At 37.3% G+C, this 18,573-nt stretch overlaps 1 protein-coding gene across 4 annotated transcripts; it reads right to left on the bottom strand.

The window, feature by feature from the left end:
- Positions 1 to 1,419: 1,419 nt before the first annotated feature.
- ANGEL2 (angel homolog 2) lies at positions 1,420 to 18,330 on the bottom strand. Of its 4 annotated transcripts, none has more exons than XM_007109752.4 (9): positions 18,091 to 18,330; positions 15,595 to 15,920; positions 10,615 to 10,871; positions 9,335 to 9,404; positions 7,707 to 8,128; positions 6,684 to 6,810; positions 6,211 to 6,268; positions 3,256 to 3,419; positions 1,420 to 1,853 (listed from the first exon to the last, which is right to left on the bottom strand). In XM_007109752.4, exons 1-9 carry the CDS (start codon positions 18,147 to 18,149, stop codon positions 1,702 to 1,704), a joined length of 1,635 nt encoding a protein of 544 aa, XP_007109814.1. In that variant the 5' UTR covers positions 18,150 to 18,330; the 3' UTR covers positions 1,420 to 1,701. The 4 variants fall into 4 exon arrangements, with proteins under 4 accessions (XP_007109814.1, XP_023989640.1, XP_007109815.1 ...); XM_024133872.2 differs by lacking the exon at positions 18,091 to 18,330 and adding an exon at positions 17,925 to 17,995; XM_007109753.3 differs by lacking the exon at positions 18,091 to 18,330 and adding an exon at positions 17,824 to 17,916.
- Positions 18,331 to 18,573: the final 243 nt, after the last annotated feature.

Below are 18,573 nucleotides of genomic sequence, written 5' to 3'. Positions count from 1 at the left end.
GATACAAAAAATTAAGTTCTCATAGAGGTTTTCAGGGATGTTTATCAACAATACCTATATATAAAGTTAGTTAATAAATTCACACAACATAAAGTAGTAATCAATGAATCTTCATTTTTCTTTCCCCAATACTAAAAGGGGATAAATATACTATGTGCTGTTATTATTTGATGATGACAATATCTGCTAATTAGAACATACAATTTTCTGACAATTGTTACTACGAAATGAAAAATCCTAGAACTATAGTTAATACTGTAAGAGAAAGTGAGACATTAAACAGTTAAAAGTACTTGCTTATCGCTATAATTTTTACTAGGCAAATCCTTGTAACCCACATGCCTTTTGGGGGTATTTATCTGGTTTATTTTTTAAAAATTGTAGTAAATAGTAGAAAAACTTTTAAAGTCCAAGACTATAAAGTAGCTGCTGCTTTCTAATTTAAGATGAAGTATTCTATTAAGAAAACCCACTGTAAAAACTTGTATAATTCAGTATAATTCAATATAAAATTACTACTTAGTAAAAATGTACATAATTCTTTGATCCCAATGTCTAAAAAAGAGGAAATTTTCAATTATGTTTAAAAATTTTTGATTCAAACACTTATACAGAGCCAACTACAGGATTTTTTAGGCCTGCTCTTCACCACTTTATAAAAAAAATCAGCATCATCTCACACTGCTGCATCATGATAAAACATTTTAGAAACAAAACCACAACAGTTAAACCACAACAAAACAAAACAGTTAAAAGTTACTACTTACGAGCATTAGGTCTCCAAGTTGATATCTCTCTAGAGTTTTGCTGGCTTCCTCTTATTTCTAAGGCAAAATAAAAATAACCTTATAGCTGCCACTTTGTTCCAAATATAAGTTTCCTAATAAAATAAATTTCTACAGGATTAGTTAAGTAAAATAAAATATCTTTCCCAATCCAGGGATCTTTTCTTGAAACTGAATAGAAAAAAAAAAATTACTAGGGAAACACAAAGCATAACCCCAATCTCTGCCTCTCCTAGGTATCCTGCAATGGTCTATGACAGGATGGAAAGTGGGCTTGTGTAAAGCACTTCATCCTACTAGTTATGGTGACCTATATTTCCCCAATAAAATGCAGGCATATTACATGGCTCAGGATAGTAATAAGATGGATTAAGCAATTTGTACAATTTTAAAAAGCATTACTGAGCCCCCTCAAAAACAAACTACAATGGTTGGTTGGACACTTGTGAACCCGATGATTTCTGAGATGAACTACTTAGGACTCAACAAACATATGATCCTCATGAAATTGGGCCTCTGCAAGGGAAATGAGTTGTGGTTTGTAAGAACTCAAAGATATTTTGGATCCACTGTAAAGCTTGCCAAAAACATGAAATTCTTTACTAAGAGGACTAAAGAAACTGCACTATATTTAAAAAATCACTGTCAATTTTACTGGAATTTAGAATAAATATTTACAACTCTTTTACAATGAAGAGCGTTTAGATCTCACTTGTCAGGAAAATATTTTTTCATTATCAAAAAAAGAAAATTGTTGTAAACTTGTTTCTTCTGCTACCTGTTTCAAGCATTTAACATAACCTCTTCAGAAATTCCATAGCGTAAAAATAAGTAACATGCAAACTCTTAACAACTTCACATTCTTTGAAAAAGAACATAAATGGGAAAGCACAGTATATATGTAATCAAAGAAGAGTCAGAGCTCAAGTCTGAATTTAGCCAATAAAGGCAGATGATCCGAAGAGTTATTTTCGTTTGGAAGTCCATTAACAGTCCATAAGTCTTGTTCTGTAAGAAGTGACAGTCTAGCTAGAAGTTTCAAGCCACCAACCAAAGCAACTTCGGCTCCTACATTAAAGAAACATATACATATTTAGTGAAACAACAGGTTACTGTAAATCATACAAATCTTTTTTTTCTTTTAAAACAACGATATATATAGCTTGACACACCTTCTGGAAGTTTAATATGAAACAGTTTTTAGAATATGGTTAAATTTTTATTGCGATATAACCTAATTATAATTCTCTAACAAACAGAAGTTTCAGATGCTTGTTTTTTTTCTATTTCAGATTTTTTTCTATTTCAACTTCTGCAAATAATCTTTAGAAGAAAATATCAATGCAACACATAAGATGTTAAGAATAATTTGAGATTGACAACTACCCAAGAAATTCACCCATCAACCTTTCTGTAGTTGTATAAAATAAGACAGACCAAGCCATATCTGAGTAGGACGTTTATGAGGTGACTTCAGAATAAATTAGTATAGTTTGGTCCCAGAGACTCAGTACCCATGGAAGCAGAGTAAAAGAAGATGTGCTCTTAATGTTAACATTAGCGATGCTGGTCCTTGGCACACTTCCGCCACCTAGTGAGTGGTCTTCAGTATGACAACTACCAGAACCTTATTACAAATTCAAAGCAAGCTTATTTTGCAGAGTTGATCTAGCAGAGAGGAGTAAACCACCTCCTGAATGTTACTAGTAAGGTTATCCTTGTGAAGGAGAAAACAAACAAACAGATGGGAAAAGAAAAGTAGCACTGAAAAAAGAAAAAGGAAAAGAAAAAAGGGGAACATCAGGAAAAACAAAATAGCTGCTCACATTTAGGATTTTCAATTTTCTGAATATATTTTTGACTTCCAGTTACTTTAAATGGCAATTTCTTCTCCATGTTAAGTCCTTTGATTAGTATTTAAAATCTTGTTTTCATTGAATCATACAAGGAAGAGTGTGTTATCACCTTTGCTTTTTGAAAACACATACATTATAGACTTCTCTTTCCAGGAAGAACCAATATTCCAGGCTCAACATGACAAAACTGTCAGTTGTTGACAGTACAAGCAAGGCCCTACAATGAAGGCAGCACACTTCAGTAAAATTTAAGTACAAAACTGTATGATGTTGCTGTCACAAGAAAAACATAAATGTAAGGAGAGTAAAACCGAAGGGCAATATGAAAGATCTGTACTCTACCTCAGAAGCTGACTGGGACTGGAGGGTAGAGCTGAGGATGTAATTCTTGGGTAATAATTTGCTTTGAGGTGTTCCACTGCCTCCAGCTTTTGCAGGTGATAAACTGATTTACTCAAATATATCACCAATCTGCCAAATATATTACCAATTTAAAAATATTTTTAATTTCTAAATCTAAACATCTAGATGTTTAGCTAGCTTTCTCAACTTTAGCCCTGAAGTTTTAGTTACTGTGTTCTCAAGCAGAATTTACGATTACATGCATTCTTTACCTGGCTGCCCAGCAACACCTTCCTTTTCAGCAGAATAGAAAATATAATCCACAGTTATGGCACTTCGGGAATGACAGGTGGTCACTTCTGGAATTCCAGTGTCAGGAAAATAATGTGAATAAACAGATGACAAGCTGAAATGGTGCTGTAACTTTGAAGATAATCTAAATTGAAAAGAAAAATTATTTAGCATCCATCAAGTTCTTCATGATTTTTATAATTCCTCCTATTTAAACCACTTTTTCACTTAATTTCCAGACAAAACCAGACATTAGGACAATCTTTATTTAAATAGACCATATCACAATTTTGCATTCCTTTATTCTTGCAGTGATATCCAAAACCCATTAACAGAGGTGTGATACATGGAGTCGGGTGGGAGTGGGGAGCTCAATACTTAACCGACTAATGTGACTTTTAAAATTAATTATAACATATTTGAGAGCCTTCACTTGTGAATGAACACATATTCTTAAACAATTTATAAGTTTTTTGTTGTTTTTAAGAAGGAAAATTAAAGTGGCCTTTAGGAATGCTATTTAGAACAGACTTCTGATGTCAGAGGGGTTATATTCTACCATGACTGTTCTTGTTATGGTATATGAGATAATTTTGTACTGCATCTTTTTTTTTTTTTTTTTTTTTGGCTGCACTGCACGGCTTGTGGGATCTTAGCTCCCTGACCAGGGATTGAACATGGGCCCTCTGAGAGCGTGGACTCCTAACCACTGGACTGCCAGGGAATTCCCTCATACTGTATCCTAAAACAGCTTCTACAATGGTTTACATTTACCCCACACTACAAATACACATCATGTTATGGGTAAAAGGTTTAAAAATCATTTCCTATTAACACATCATGAATTTTAAGGATCTTTTATGTCACAAAAGAAAACAAAATTTAAAAAATCTTTTTTTTTTTATTCATCCAACAAACATTTACCAAGCATGTACTAAGTCCCAGGCACTATCTCATCTTATGTGCTGAGAATACACAAATAAAGATGTTGCTCTGCTTTTAAAGAGCTCATATGTCAATAAGCAAAGGTAATTGCTTCAAGATGCTCTACTTCCAAGTTTTAGCAACTTTTTATGTCTAAGGACTTATATTTACAATATTTTAAAATGTAAAATAGGTCTCCTGCAAACTGTTATCTTACTACCAACATTTCAGTTTACAGATATAAGCTATGCGTATAAACACACTGTATTTATATAGATACTTAAAAGTATCTTTTTTTTTTTTTTTTTTTTTTGCGGTATGAGGGCCCTCTCACTGTTGTGGCCCCTCCCGTTGCGGAGCACAGGCTCCGGACACGCAGGCTCAGCGGCCATGGCTCACGGGCCCAGCCGCTCCGCGGCATGTGGGATCCTCCCGGACCGGGGCATAAACCTGCGTCCCCTGCATCGGCAGGCGGACTCTCAACCACTGTGCCACCAGGGAAGCCCGGGGCTATATCTTATACCTAGGAAGAGGGTGCCAGTCAATGGAGTGTCTTGAATGTTAGAGATCTGCCTTGTAAGAAAGTTCTTGTAGAAAATGGAAGTAAAATTTAATAAACTCACTGGGTGGCCATGGCTCACGGGCCCAGCCACTCCGCGGCATGTGGGATCCTCCCGGACCGGGGCATAAACCTGCGTCCCCTGCATCGGCAGGCAGGCTCTCAACCACTGTGCCACCAGGGAAGCCAAAAGTATCTTTTCTTATACCCCATTATGTTATAACAAGATTTTAGAATTACTCAAAACTAAGTATTTGTTAGTAAGAGTAGCCTTTTTATTAATCTTACTCAGGGAAGTTTTCACTTTGAAAGTTTTAATCACAGATTTTTATATGTTCTTTTTCAAAAATTCAAAAAAATTGCTTTGGGGCTTCCTTGGTGGCGCAGTGGTTGAGAGTCCGCCTGCCGATGCAGGGGACACGGGTTCGTGCCCCGGTCCGGGAAAATCCCACATGCCACGGAGCGGCTGGGCCCGTGAGCCATGGCCGCTGAGCCTGCGCGTCCGGAGCCTGTGCTCCGCAACGGGAGAGGCCACAACAGTGAGAGGCCTGCGTACCGCAAAAAAAAAAAAAAAAAAAAAAAAATTGCTTTGTTTCTTACTAATTCTTATATATGAGATATTTTCCCAAAACAAGATATACAAAATAAAATAAGACTGAGGAGAAAGCAGATAAAAAGAATGAGAGGTGGTCCCGAAATTTAAATGTTAAACGGAAGTCAAAGCTATAAAAGAGCCACAGTATGAAACAATCAAGACATTTCAAGAATCTTCCGAGACAAGTTTTAAGTCTCCATCCTGTTGTATTAATATACATCTGTTTCTCAACCACAGCCCTAAACATTCATGATTCTTTAATAAAAAGAAATCCAGGCATCTTCACCCAGCTACCTCTGATGACCTTTTCCTGTAGTTTAAGAGATACGTATAAGTCTTTTCTACAGACATATTCTTTTTTGGATCAATTCTCCTATAGATTTGTTTCAAGATCCAGTAAATCAAAGGAGGCTAAAGGTCCTCTTGAAATCTGAAAGGTATTTTTCTGTGATCTTGACCTTTGTTTAAATATGTAATAGAAATAAATTTCAAAGATAATAAATTTACTAGCCTGTTCAGGTCCATGGACAAGCTGCTTCTATAAACAGCAGTGCTTAAGCACTTACTATATGTCAAACACTGAGCTTTACATGCTTTGTCTCATCTAATCTTCACAACAACCCAAATTATAGATAAAGAAACTGAACTTTAGAGATGTTAAATTTCTTGCTCAAAAATCACACAGCTAAAAAGTAGCAAAGTCAAGGTTGGAACTCAGGTCTATTTGACTTAAGAGCCAGCATTCTTCACCAGCATAAAATAATATCAACTTCATTTTTCATCCAAGTGATTTTTGAGAAATGATTTCTTTACTCAACTAAAGTCAGCAAATGTCTATTGTTGCTTTCCAAAACTCACTTTTCAGCTGTTACTAGGACCTCTGTTTTGTCCAGCTGTGTTTGTGTCAGATCACTGTCTGTAAGAACAAAGAGAAATATATTAATACTATCAATGTATTGTTTTGTTCTAGCTTGCCTTAGTATAGTCCTTTTACTCTAGGAACAATATTTAAGACATATCTAGCTTAGATAGATGCCTAGTTAAATGGTTCATTCTGGTATCTATGTTTTGATGATCTCCAGAATTAGCAAAAATAAAACACAAACATTTCCAAAGCAACATGCAAGTAATTCAGGCAAAGATAATTTTGGAAGCTGAATTTTAAAAAGGTAAATTTAGAGCTCTTAAAAAAAAGGAATAAGCAAACAACTATATGCTTTTATATATGAATATTCATCCCTGAGATGTTATCCCTTTAAAAATTTAGTTTTATGTCTTCAAATGGAACACTATTATCAAGAAGACTGCCAAAATGTATTGCAAACACTTACCTGTCTTTTCTACTTTTGGTACCTGCTGTACCTCATACACACAGTTCTGTGAGATACCTAGGTTTGGGGGCCAAATTGGAATAGATAAAATTCTTTGTCCCCGTGAAGACTGTTCCTGGCCAGATACCTAAACAAAATTTCAACAGGTATCTTAGGTGAATAGATTTTAAATAGTTTGTGTACTGAAAAGTTTATTTCTTAGATAAAAGGGAATCCAAGAATGGTAAATATTACCCTTTATTCATTACATTGATTATTTGTGCTTATAAAATCTTGTTCAAATACAGTTCAGAAAGCACTTATTATTTACATGTAAATGGCAATCTTTTCCTCTGCATGTTTTTGTCTAATTTGGAAATCTAAATGATCTATAGCTTTGGACTAATACTGCTCCTCCTTTTTTACTACCTGCAATATATTTCCTGTTACATAAAACACTAAGAGAGATCAACTCTTATAAAATTTTAAACTATCATTCAAAACTCAGTGGTGGAGAGTTTATTTTGGTTAAATATACCGAAGATGAAATGATCTAAAGTAAACAAAAGAAAGTACAATGAAAATAAAAACATGGGATAAATTACACTCAGCTAAAGAATTAAAATATTTATCATTGTATAAAGGGAAACTTATATAATAAATAAATACTAAATTACTGTTTTGCCAACTATACTGGCCACATCCAGCATTCAAAATTCTATTCTGCCACCTTGTAAGTAGTTCCTTATTTATGCAGTACTCATGTCTGTCAATGCTTTTATTTTTCTTCTCCTCCCCCATTCTGAATTTTTTACTGCCTGTCAATTCCTCCAAGCAGAATGTTGCCACAAATAGATGGAAAAGGTGAAATTCAATTCAATAAATATAATTACTTATCAGTAGCTGTAGATCATCATCACAGGTTGATAAAGTGAGGGTACTGACTCATCAAGGTTTTCAAACAGCCCTGTGATGACTATCCTCACTTTACAATGAAGAGAGAGACTAAGTCCACCTCCTAATAATGAGGAAGCAAGCACGTACCTTTCCTATGGCAAGTCCTTCATAATTCAATTTCCCTTCCTTTATAAAACTATACAGTGGAGATCCAGGAACAGAATTAAAGTCACCACACATAACAATGGGGCAGAAGCTGCCATCTTTCTGATGGGCAACACTGGAAATCTCTGCCAGAAGCATTGCCAATTGGGTCAGTTTAATATCACCTCGCCTTGGGTTATACAACAGATGTGTGTTAGCCACACAGATCGCAGGGGAGGCAGTACTTGGGATTTTGGGCTGCAAGAGTAACACTAATCCAACATTGTCTCTGTCCAATAGAGGAACATCACGGCGGTAGAATTCCACTGGGTTCACTGATATGAGGGAAAATTTGGAATGTTTGAAGCAAATGGCACAGCCATCAGGTTTCCTTCCTGTCCGCATCTTGTATTCACAGTGATAACCTAGAGGAAAGAAAAAAATTTTAAACGAAGATGGCTGGTTTTTTATATATACAAGTATTAGAAGAACTGTGTTTTGCCACACACACACAAAATTATATATATGGTAAAACACAGTTCTCCTAATTTTTTGAACAATGTTTGCCAAAGTGTATTCTGCAAAACATTAGTAATGTAGGATGTTAACAAGTGTTAGAATCAAAAAAGTCTGAGACTGGGTCAAATAGATTTTTTTACTGGCAGACTTCAGGGTTACATACGTGTACATTATCACATTCTCATTTCCATCCTAACAGAAGTCAGAGTCATGACAAAGACAGTGAGGCCTTATAGTAATCTGCCCCCTCACCACCCCCAACCCCATATCTCTCACCTTTTTGCCTCTAATTCTTCCCCGCCTGCTCCACTCCACACACAGCAGCTTCACCTGCCTTAAGGCACTCCAACCTCAGCGCCTTTCCTTTGCTATCTCCACTACCTGGAAAGCTCTAGCCATGGCTTGTTCCTTCACCTCCTTTGTCTTTACTCAAATGTTACCTTCTCTGATCATTTTGTTTAAAACTGAAACCTGACCCATTTGCTTCTCTCCAGAAAACTACCATTACCTAAGGCACTATTTACTTGTTTGTTCAGTTTATTCTTGGCCTTTCTCCACTAGAATGTATGCTCCCCAAGGGCAGAGATTGTTGCCTGTTTGGCTCACTGCTGTATCCCCACTGCCTAGAACAGTGCATGGTGTACAGTAGGCACTCAAAAAATATCAATATTTGCTGCATGAATGAATGCAAAGTAGGCAGCATTTCTCAAACAGACAACCTGTTTCTAGAGGTATTCACTCACCAAACAGATTTTCAGCTTCTATCCATTACACACGGTGGACACTGGTATTATATGATGATGAACTAGACATGGTGGTCCCTGATCTCACGGAACTCAGAATCTTAGGGCTCTGGGAGTAGGCAAAGCAACTACTGGAAAGGAAGCTATTAAGAGATTCTTGCATACCTTTCCATCCGAATTAAAATTATGTATTAACACAAAAGGTCCCATTTGATATACCTCAATCTTTTCCTAACCTTTTGAAATGCATATTAAGTTTTTTCAAAATTAAGATTTTTGGTCCAAATACACCACACATCTTTGTTATTAGCAAGTTATACTTTAACAACCCATTAAGTAAATCTGGCTAAAGTAAAAGTTACACTGTACCCAATGATTCCAAACTTGGCCTGATCTCTGTTCCATAATGATCTTCTTGCACTTCTTGCAAACAAAGTACCTTAAAAGAAAAAAAAATGGCTTGAATTAAAACAAATAAATGCAAATATGAATTTTCTGGTGCTTTTGTCTTTAAAAATAGGTTTCTAAAATTCTAAAAACCTGATGAAAGCTGAAATAAAATTTTTTTTCTTGTAATGTATAGATCAAATTAATGTCTCCAAATTTGATCAGTCCCCAAAACCCTGACCTTTAATCACATGAAGCCCTCTTATTATCCAAAACTGGTTATTTACCAAAGGAAATATTTATAATTTATATGTTGGAATACTTTTCCTGAATTTACATGTTCATTAGTACTAAATCCTTCTAGTCCTTTTTTAAAAAATTTATTTTATTTATTTTTGGCTGCACTGGGTCTTCATTGCTGCACGCAGGCTTTTCTCTAGTTGTGGCGAGCAGGGGCTACTCTTCATTGTGGTGCATGGGCTTATTGCTGTGGCTTCTTTTGTTGTGGAGCATGGGCTCTAGGTGCACAGCCTTCAGTAGTTGTGGCACATGGGCTCCATAGTTGTGGCATGTGGGCTCAGTAGTTGTGGCTCGCGGGCTCTAGAGCACAGGCTCTAGAGCACAGGCTCAGTAGTTGTGGCCACAGGCTTAGTTGCTCCGTGGAATGTGGGATCTTCCCAGGCCAGGGCTCAAACCCGTGTCTCCTGCATTGGCAGGCGGATTCTTAATCCATTGGCAGGCGGATTCGCCACCAGGGAAGCCCCTAGTCCTTTCTTAAGAGATAATTTTTCGAATGCTATCATCTAAATAAATTTTTGCACGAATTATTTAAATTTTGAATCAAAGGAAATATTTACTGAATACTTAATATGGTGCCAGTCCCTGCCTCAAAACTGATTGACACTTAAAACTTTTTGGATCTTATTTGAAACATTATATAATTATTTATATCAACAACCATTAGCAAGTTATTCCTCCAAAGTTATGATACCTTGTTAAAAACTGTTCCATCACTATATTTATTTATTATTTATTTATTTATTTTTGGGCCACACTGTGGCTTGTGGGATCTTAGTTCCCCGACCAAGCCCTTGGCAGTGAAAGTGCAGAGTCCTAACCACTGGACCGCCAGGGAATTCCCTCATCACTATATTTAATGTCTTCCCTTCTTACCCTACAAACAAAAGGGATAAAACCATTTAGTTCAGAGATGAATCCAACTCTTCTTTATGTGAAGAATTTTGATGATATTTTGTACTTACATCTGCATCAAAGTGTTTAATTTCTTTCAGAATATTGGGAAACCTAAAACTCCAGTGTAATACTGGCCGCTGGCAGTGTTTATAAAGGTGTGAATTGTCTTCCAATAAATCTTGAGAAAGTATATTATAGGACATCACTGAAAAGTCAAACTTGTTCTCACTGTCTTCACATATGGGGTCATCATTTTTGTCTCCTAGGATCTTCGTTTTTTCTTTATTATGGTTACATATATATTCCCAATGACGTTTTATTGTGCCTGTTAAAATATATTAGATAAAATACAAAGAATTAATAAAAAATGGATATTTTTCCTGTATATAAGTATTTTCTTGCCTTTTAAACATTCCTATAGGCAATGAACAGAATGTTTTTCCCTAGGAAATGGCAATGTAGTACTTAATAACTAGAAGTTGTCATCAAATTGATTACAAAGGCAGTAAAATGATACACTGACTGCCCAAGAGGTACAAAACAGTTTAAAAGGGTCTAGCAAGTCACTTTTGAGGCTGAGAGCGTGTGTTAATAAAACTGACTATGTTGGGGTCACGGTTTCTCACTTCCCCATGGTTACGAAGTGGCTCTGCCACAGACATGCTCAGCAACTTCATAACCACGATAACATACTTGTATGTCACAGCTGGCCTTTCAATAAGGTTATTTCACATTGTATTTTATCACCTATTAGTATGATAAGATCATCAAATGCTTAACTAAGTTCCAGAAACAATTCATCTGAGAAATCTGGTTTAGACATGAATGAAGGGTATATAATGACAATAAATGGAAGCAGTATTTACTGGAAGAGTGCAAACAAAATAAGCAAAAGAAATATTTTTAATGCACACCAAAGCAAAAGTTAAATGTAACACAGTTACAGAATGCTAGTAAATGATAATGCCTGACTGACAAACCTAGCATGCAGCAACCAGGAATGTGTGATAGTTTATATTCTGCAAAGACACCATGTACCCTGATAAAGTGATGAGAAGAGGATCAAATAGCATGAGATTTTGCAATTATAGGCAGTCTTTGACTTAGAAATGACTACTAAAAATAAATATATATATGTGTATCACTATAGATACAGACACACACCACTAAGTATATATGTTTATATATATGTATATATACACAGACACACACACCCCCCCTTTGATCTTGTCTTCCTCACCCCACCATTAAAGAGGATACTCTTACTGCCATGGAAGCCATGAAAAAAAATGTGGAACATTTTAGAGAATCTATAAGCTCAAAAGGGAAAAACAAGAAATGGGATGAACTTGGGAAACAAAAATATTTGAAGATGGACTTTTGAGCATGATTAGATGATATGAAAAAAATCTGAGCCCTAGAATATCTCCCTTTTCCTGCAAGAAGGTTTTCACTTCACTGGATGACAATCCCTAAAATTTCACTAATTAAAAATTAAATTGAAGAAAAATATTTTATATACGGGGGAAAAAAGACTAAAGGGAAACATACCACTGTTTTCAAGAGTAATTGTCTCTGAGAGGAAGGATTGTGGTAGATTTTTCCAAATCTTCTACAATGACAGTACATTTACAGTCAGAATATCAACACAGTCTAGTGGGGAGGGGGAACTGGCTGAGGGCAGTCAAAAGGTACAAGCCTCCAGTTATAAAATGAATAAATACTAGGGATGTGATGTACAACATGATCAATGCAATGAGCACTGCGGTGTGTTCTATAGGAAAACTGTTAAGAGAGTAAATCCTAAGCGTCCTCATCACAGGGGAGAATATTTCTTTACTTTTGTGTCTCTGTGGAATGATGGATGTTCACAAAACTTATTGTGATAATCATTTCATGATGTCTGTAAGTCAAATCATTATGCTGTACAACTTAAGCTTATACAGGGCTGGTATGTCAATTATATCTCAATAAAACTGGAAGAAAAAAATGTCAGTACACTCTATAAAAATGCCAATGAAGTAAAAATTTTAAAATATACTCTGGTAAATTGACTTTAATCAGGTTTCTTCCCTCAAAATCTAAATGCTGATATCTGCTGCACTGAGGGAATAGGAATTTTGACCAGAGGATAGAAGAGGAAGGTAATTTTTATGAATAGTGAGGTCTGGGTGGAAGAGGGGAGTTGGAATTATGATACCATGAAGGTACTAGGAGCCTGAGGAGAAAGGTTAAGAAAAAATGGTGGAAGGAAAGAAAACCAAACTAAACAAAAGCGTTCAACTATTACATAATTTAGCCTAGAACTTGTCCTATGCCCAGGAAAGAGAAGGAAACTATCCCCTTGCTTATCCTTCACTAAAAATGGAGAATCCTACCCCTAAAGGCCAGAACTAAAGCAAATTATACTGACTCCACACAACTATCCTGAGATTTGTAACATAGCTTCTATGAGGAAAACAGAACAGATTCTTAAGAACTGATTATCTAGAACACAATTCATTCATAAACTGGGGACTGTCTATGGTTTTAGCCACAAATCATTAAGTCTTTATACGTATACGAGATGGAAAGGGCTCTAGTTATACAAACAAAATGTAAGCTACCATCACAAACTTACAGCACTACCCTGATGGCACCACTGCATTAAAATATGAAAGATGAAAGTCTAAAAAAATTATCATACTTTCTTGTAGAATATGTATATACAAAGGCATATAAAAGCATTACAATTTGTATAGTCCTGGCAATTAAGAGTCTGTAACCAAGTCTTTTTGCAATTCCATTTTTTAAATAACTGAGACCATCAGATTATCAAATTAATACAGTGGCTTTCAGACTTCTACAGCTTGTATAACCCTTTGGCATTACTTTTCACGTCATGACCATCAGTCCCTGGTATGTTGGGACTGGAGCTGGGATGATGGGGTAAACACATTTTATCCTGACCACATTTCCTTTTTTTTTGGCGGTACGCCGGCCTCCTCCCTTTGCGGAGAACAGGCTCCAGACGCGCAAGCTCAGCGGCCATGGCTCACGGGCCCAGCCGCTCCGCGGCATGTGGGATCCTCCCGGACCGGGGCACGAACCCACGTGCCCAGCATCGGCAGGCGGACCCTCAACCACTGCGTCACCAGGGAAGCCCTACATTTGCTTTTAATAAACATAAAGAAATGTGTTTGAATGCTAGGGTTCCCTGGAAGACAATTTGAAAACTACTGAGAGAGTGGATAGTCTTTGGCCTTCACATACTTCACAACATAAATTCACACTACAAAAGCTTATATACCTTCCATGTCAGGAGCAACAAGGTGATCACAGCAGAGAAGACAGATGAATCAAAGAAAGTAAGCAATAGGCCTGATCAGGTTTTTAGGGTGCCTAATTAAAAGGTCATAATTGTGTCACACAAATCCTTCAAATACCACTTTAAAGTGATAGGCAAGTTAGCAATGCTGTTCTCTTGATTGAAAAGTAGTATTAGTGAAATATCAGAAGTCACAAATATGGCTTAACGAAGAGCATTTTCCTTAGTCACAATACCTAGGAAGAACGGACATATAAAGAGTCAGGTTGCAATCAAAGTTTATCAGTCTGTAAATGTAATTCCCCATCCATTAAAGGGAAAACAACACCACCAGGATTTTCTGAGTACCTACTATGAAGCCAACAGTGTGTTAGGCACTTTGACATATCTCACTTCATGCCTCCACAGGCTTTCAAGGTAGGCATTATTTTACACTAGGAAACCAAGGAGCAGAGAAGTTCAGTGACCTGTCCAAACCCACACAATTAGTGGTGGAGCAGAATGAGAGCAGGGAGCGGTTCCTAAGCCCATGCTTGTGTCACTACACCACCGCTCCACCTGAGAGCACGCCTGATTTATGACAAAAGGCTAGACAGAAGAGGTGTGTGTCGTCCTGATGAACAATGAACACGTGAATGAGAAGCTATCTCATGTCATCATACAGCCCTAGATTTATAAAGTATGCGCTGTCCTTAGGAACCTAACTTTAATGTCTCTAAATACACCTTTTAATCATTCAAACAAAGCTTTGTTTATAAACACATGTGGTGGTTAAGTGCTATACAAATAGATTTTCACTTTTGAGTGCTTAGAATTTCTACTTAAATGTGCAGTAGAAGTTCTACTTGAAAGAGCACTAACTAATCTAGCTCTGACTTCCAGGTGAGACACTGTGAATGCCATCCTTTGACAAACTTAGGTCAGCTTCCTACACATTAACACTCTCACAGCCTATTTTCATATCTTCAGAGGAATGATCTTCACAGAAAATCACAACTCAGTAAGAAAGACAATTCCAAATTTACTTAGACAACTCATGTATACTTTGGAGGCAGGGCTGGGCTGGCAGCACAGAGAGCCTAGTGAATTGTTTAGAGTAAAAAGAATATGAGAAAAATAGAAATAATCAAGACATCTAGAAAAAATTGTCTCAAAGTTGAATAAGATGTGGTTAAAAGATAAGACTTCCCACAGACTCTCGAGATTATGTCTACAGACCCCAGTATGAGAAATATAAATTTAATAAGCTAAAATCTGAATTTGTAAGAAAATAGCTTTCATTTATGATTGTTTCTATTTAAGGAAATTCTTTTGTCTTATATAATGAAGCTAACATTAAAAATGAAAACATGATTTTTTAAAAATAGCTCTGTGGACTCCCAAGCATACATCCACCAATTTCTAAGAAGTCTAAGGACGTTTGTTTCAAAAACACTGCATTTGAAAATTATTCTTAAATTAAACTTAATGTTTTAATCTAGTCCTCCACTGTTTTCCAACTTTAGTCTATACGTAGAGCCACTTCTATTTTTACTGCCAGAAATACACAATTAATTGAAGATTTCTTTTTAAAAGTCTTAATTTTAAAAAAGAATTTCCTTTTTTGTAACAGAAAACTACTGGCTAAAAATAAAAACCAACACCTCTAAAACCTGCAGGTTTTCTTAAGGATTAAATATGAAAGTTTCAATTACTCTATGGCTTATGTCTATTTCTCCACCAAGATAAATGTCACCTTTACCTTGGTGTTTTCTTCGTTTTGATGAAGGCTCATCTCCCTCAGAGTTCATGATGTAACTAGAGAGATGAATCAAAGATGTCTGGCTCAGGTTGTCAGGTCTCCAGTTCCAGTACTGAAACTGAGTTCTAGACTCAAACAAACAAGGTGGTCTCCAATTTAGTGAAAAATGCCTACTACTGAAGTATGGGTAAGGAGCACGAGAATAATGTCCAGGCCACCTCATACAACTAGAAATATGTCTGTTCCAGCAACACCTTTGCAGATTCTCCCACGGTGCAGTCCAGTCTCTGCCCAGACTCTTCTGGTGGTGGGGTAACATGGGGTATCTAAAAGAAATAAATACACTCCTTGAGGCACCACTTTTTGTTCAGCTGTAGCACACAAAATCTAAATGTTTCCTCAAGGGAAGGTAATGTCTAATATTTAAAATCTGACTTCTAAATCTGTGAAGGATGGGGGAAAAAGCAGCCATTACTTAACTACTAGTGGCAATATCTCAATACTCTCCCTAAACAGCTATGAATGGTATTCTAAACACTTAACATAGAATCCACCAACCTCCCGAAACACCAGATGCACTTCTAAAAGTCCACACAATTCAACTGTGTTGAATCAATCACCAAACTATATTCAGAGTAGCTTTCTAGCATCTAATAAAATTCAATGGACAAATAAAATCCACAGCAATCATAATACTTAAATCAAATATAGAACACATAAGGTGACTACAATTAAAGTGAATCTCTCCAACCTGGGTTTGGAGTAAAAACATGTTTTTGAACATGTTTTTTATACCAAGGTTATATTTTCCAAACATCTTTATAGCTAACAAAACAAAAGCCTATCACTACCTCATAAAAGTACCTCTCCTGCTAATCAGTAGGTAGATAATTTATTGTTCCATGCTACTCCCTTTTTTTTTTCTTTTAATTTAAAGCACGCTTCTCCTTGAGGGAAATGAAAGAGAATTACTTACTAGAAATTCACCAACACTCCAAACCCAACAGCATCAATTATCTGATACCAATTATATGATAGGTTATAGCATGAAAAATGTCTCCAAAGTAGTGTTATTATTATTTTGAATAGATATATCGCTCTCAGGCTCTCTTAAGAAACAACCCAACTCAAGCACCACCTTCTTTCTACTACACTATTCTGGCAAAATGCTAGGATTCTGAGAAAAACTTCTATCCTTTCCTCCAGAATTCATTAAAGGTACATTTCCAAGATAGTGTCAATAATGTCCACTTTTATCACCAAAAGAATTTTGCTTAAATTGTATTTAACTGTTATTTGACTTTTATATGTTATATTTGTTTCATTTTAACAGCATTTAAATTTTTAACTGTTATATAAATTTATTGAGCAGTTTACACATTTTCAAACTGTTCTCTAAACTCAATGTAATTGTAAATTTTTAAAGGCATGACAAGGGTAGTGTATCCTGCTTTGTGACAACTCTGAAAGCCATAGAGATTTGGGGCTTGCCCATACATTTTCTATCTCAATAAGCTACCATATTGAAATATAATACTTGTACTACAAAACATTCTCTATATCTGTAGTTACTTATACAGACTTTTTTTTTTTTTTCTCTTAAAATGATGAGCTCCTTCATGGCCAGAGCCTTCTTATTCATTTTAATCTGGGTCTCTTCCCAAGTGCCTAGCACAGTGCCTGACACACAGCTGGTACTCAGGAAACATTGTTGAACTGAACTGTCAAGTCCCAAGACTACAGGAGTTAAAACCAGATCCCCATAACTTATGTAAAAACTAATAAGAGTGCTGTGCTTCCCACGTGTGGTACACCAGTCGGTTTCGCGTGGTACACATTTAAACTTAATAATTTTTTATATCTAAGTATCCATTACAAAATGTATTAGGAAAAAAAAAATCAGTATACCAAACCAAACCCAAGATCTCACGGATACTGCTTAGGGAGACGCTAACGTGTGCAGCACCTATTGAAGTGCTTTTTAAAAAAGTGAGTCAATTTCAAGAATATCCAGTAAGTAATACAGATGTGGAACGAGAATTTGGTAATAATCGTAAAGGTTGGGATCCCAGTGACTAAGGCACCAACACAGCAACAAACCAGCCCCTCCCTGCAGACCGGCAGCTCCCGGAGGGGGATGCAGAGTTGGGGAAGGAGGCCGGGGACCCGGAGGCTCAGGCTGGCTCGGAGGTTGGGTTGGGGTAAAAGGGTCGGGACTCTGAGGCCAACCTGGTCCGGAAAGCACGAACCCGGCCCATGGACGACGCGCTCCGCGCCCGGGCCCCGGACCCCGTGGGCCGAGCGCCCCTCCGGCTGCGCGCCGGGTTTACCTATCCCTCAGGGTCTCTGGAGGTCCGTCCTGACGGTACCGCGGCCCAGGCCCTCTTCCTCGTCCAACCCCCACTCCCCACCCCGCCCCGCCCCGGTTAACCCTGGCCGCCCGCCCCCAGGCCGCCCGCCCCTCCCTCCTCCCTCCCGCCACCCAGCTCTACTAACCTGCCTCTCCCCACCACACAGCGGCCGTAGCCCCTCCTCACACAGCGCCACGCTTCCATTTTCCCCCTCTGCGAGCGTCCAATTCCCAGGCCCCGGGCTCAACCTCAACCGCTACAGCCGATTTGGCGGCGTAGAGCACCAAAGGCTCCCCATCACTAGACGTCGGGCCTCTCGGCCGGGCTGCAAAGCATGCTGGGAGGTTCAGTCTTGCCCGCCGCCAAGTCCCCATCTTGCGCCGCGTAAGTCACTGAGTTGCCTCTACGCCAAATTCTGTTCAAGAAGCATGCGCAGAGCGTGTGAAGCAGGGGCAGCCATTTCTGAACAGGGCAAAACACCCGACTTACATCTTAAAGAAACAGAGGAAATAAACTAAGAGCCGAACAGCTTTATTAAGGCTTGTTGGGAGGGTTCACTGCAGTTACTGTTAAAAAGAAAGAAAAAAAAAATTTAGAGTATTTATATAATGTCCTTGGGAATTTCCAA

This window comes from Physeter macrocephalus, chromosome 4, assembly GCF_002837175.3.
Source record: "Physeter macrocephalus isolate SW-GA chromosome 4, ASM283717v5, whole genome shotgun sequence".
NCBI classification, from domain to species: domain Eukaryota; kingdom Metazoa; phylum Chordata; class Mammalia; order Artiodactyla; family Physeteridae; genus Physeter; species Physeter macrocephalus.
This window is presented reverse-complemented; position numbering and strand designations above follow the sequence as displayed.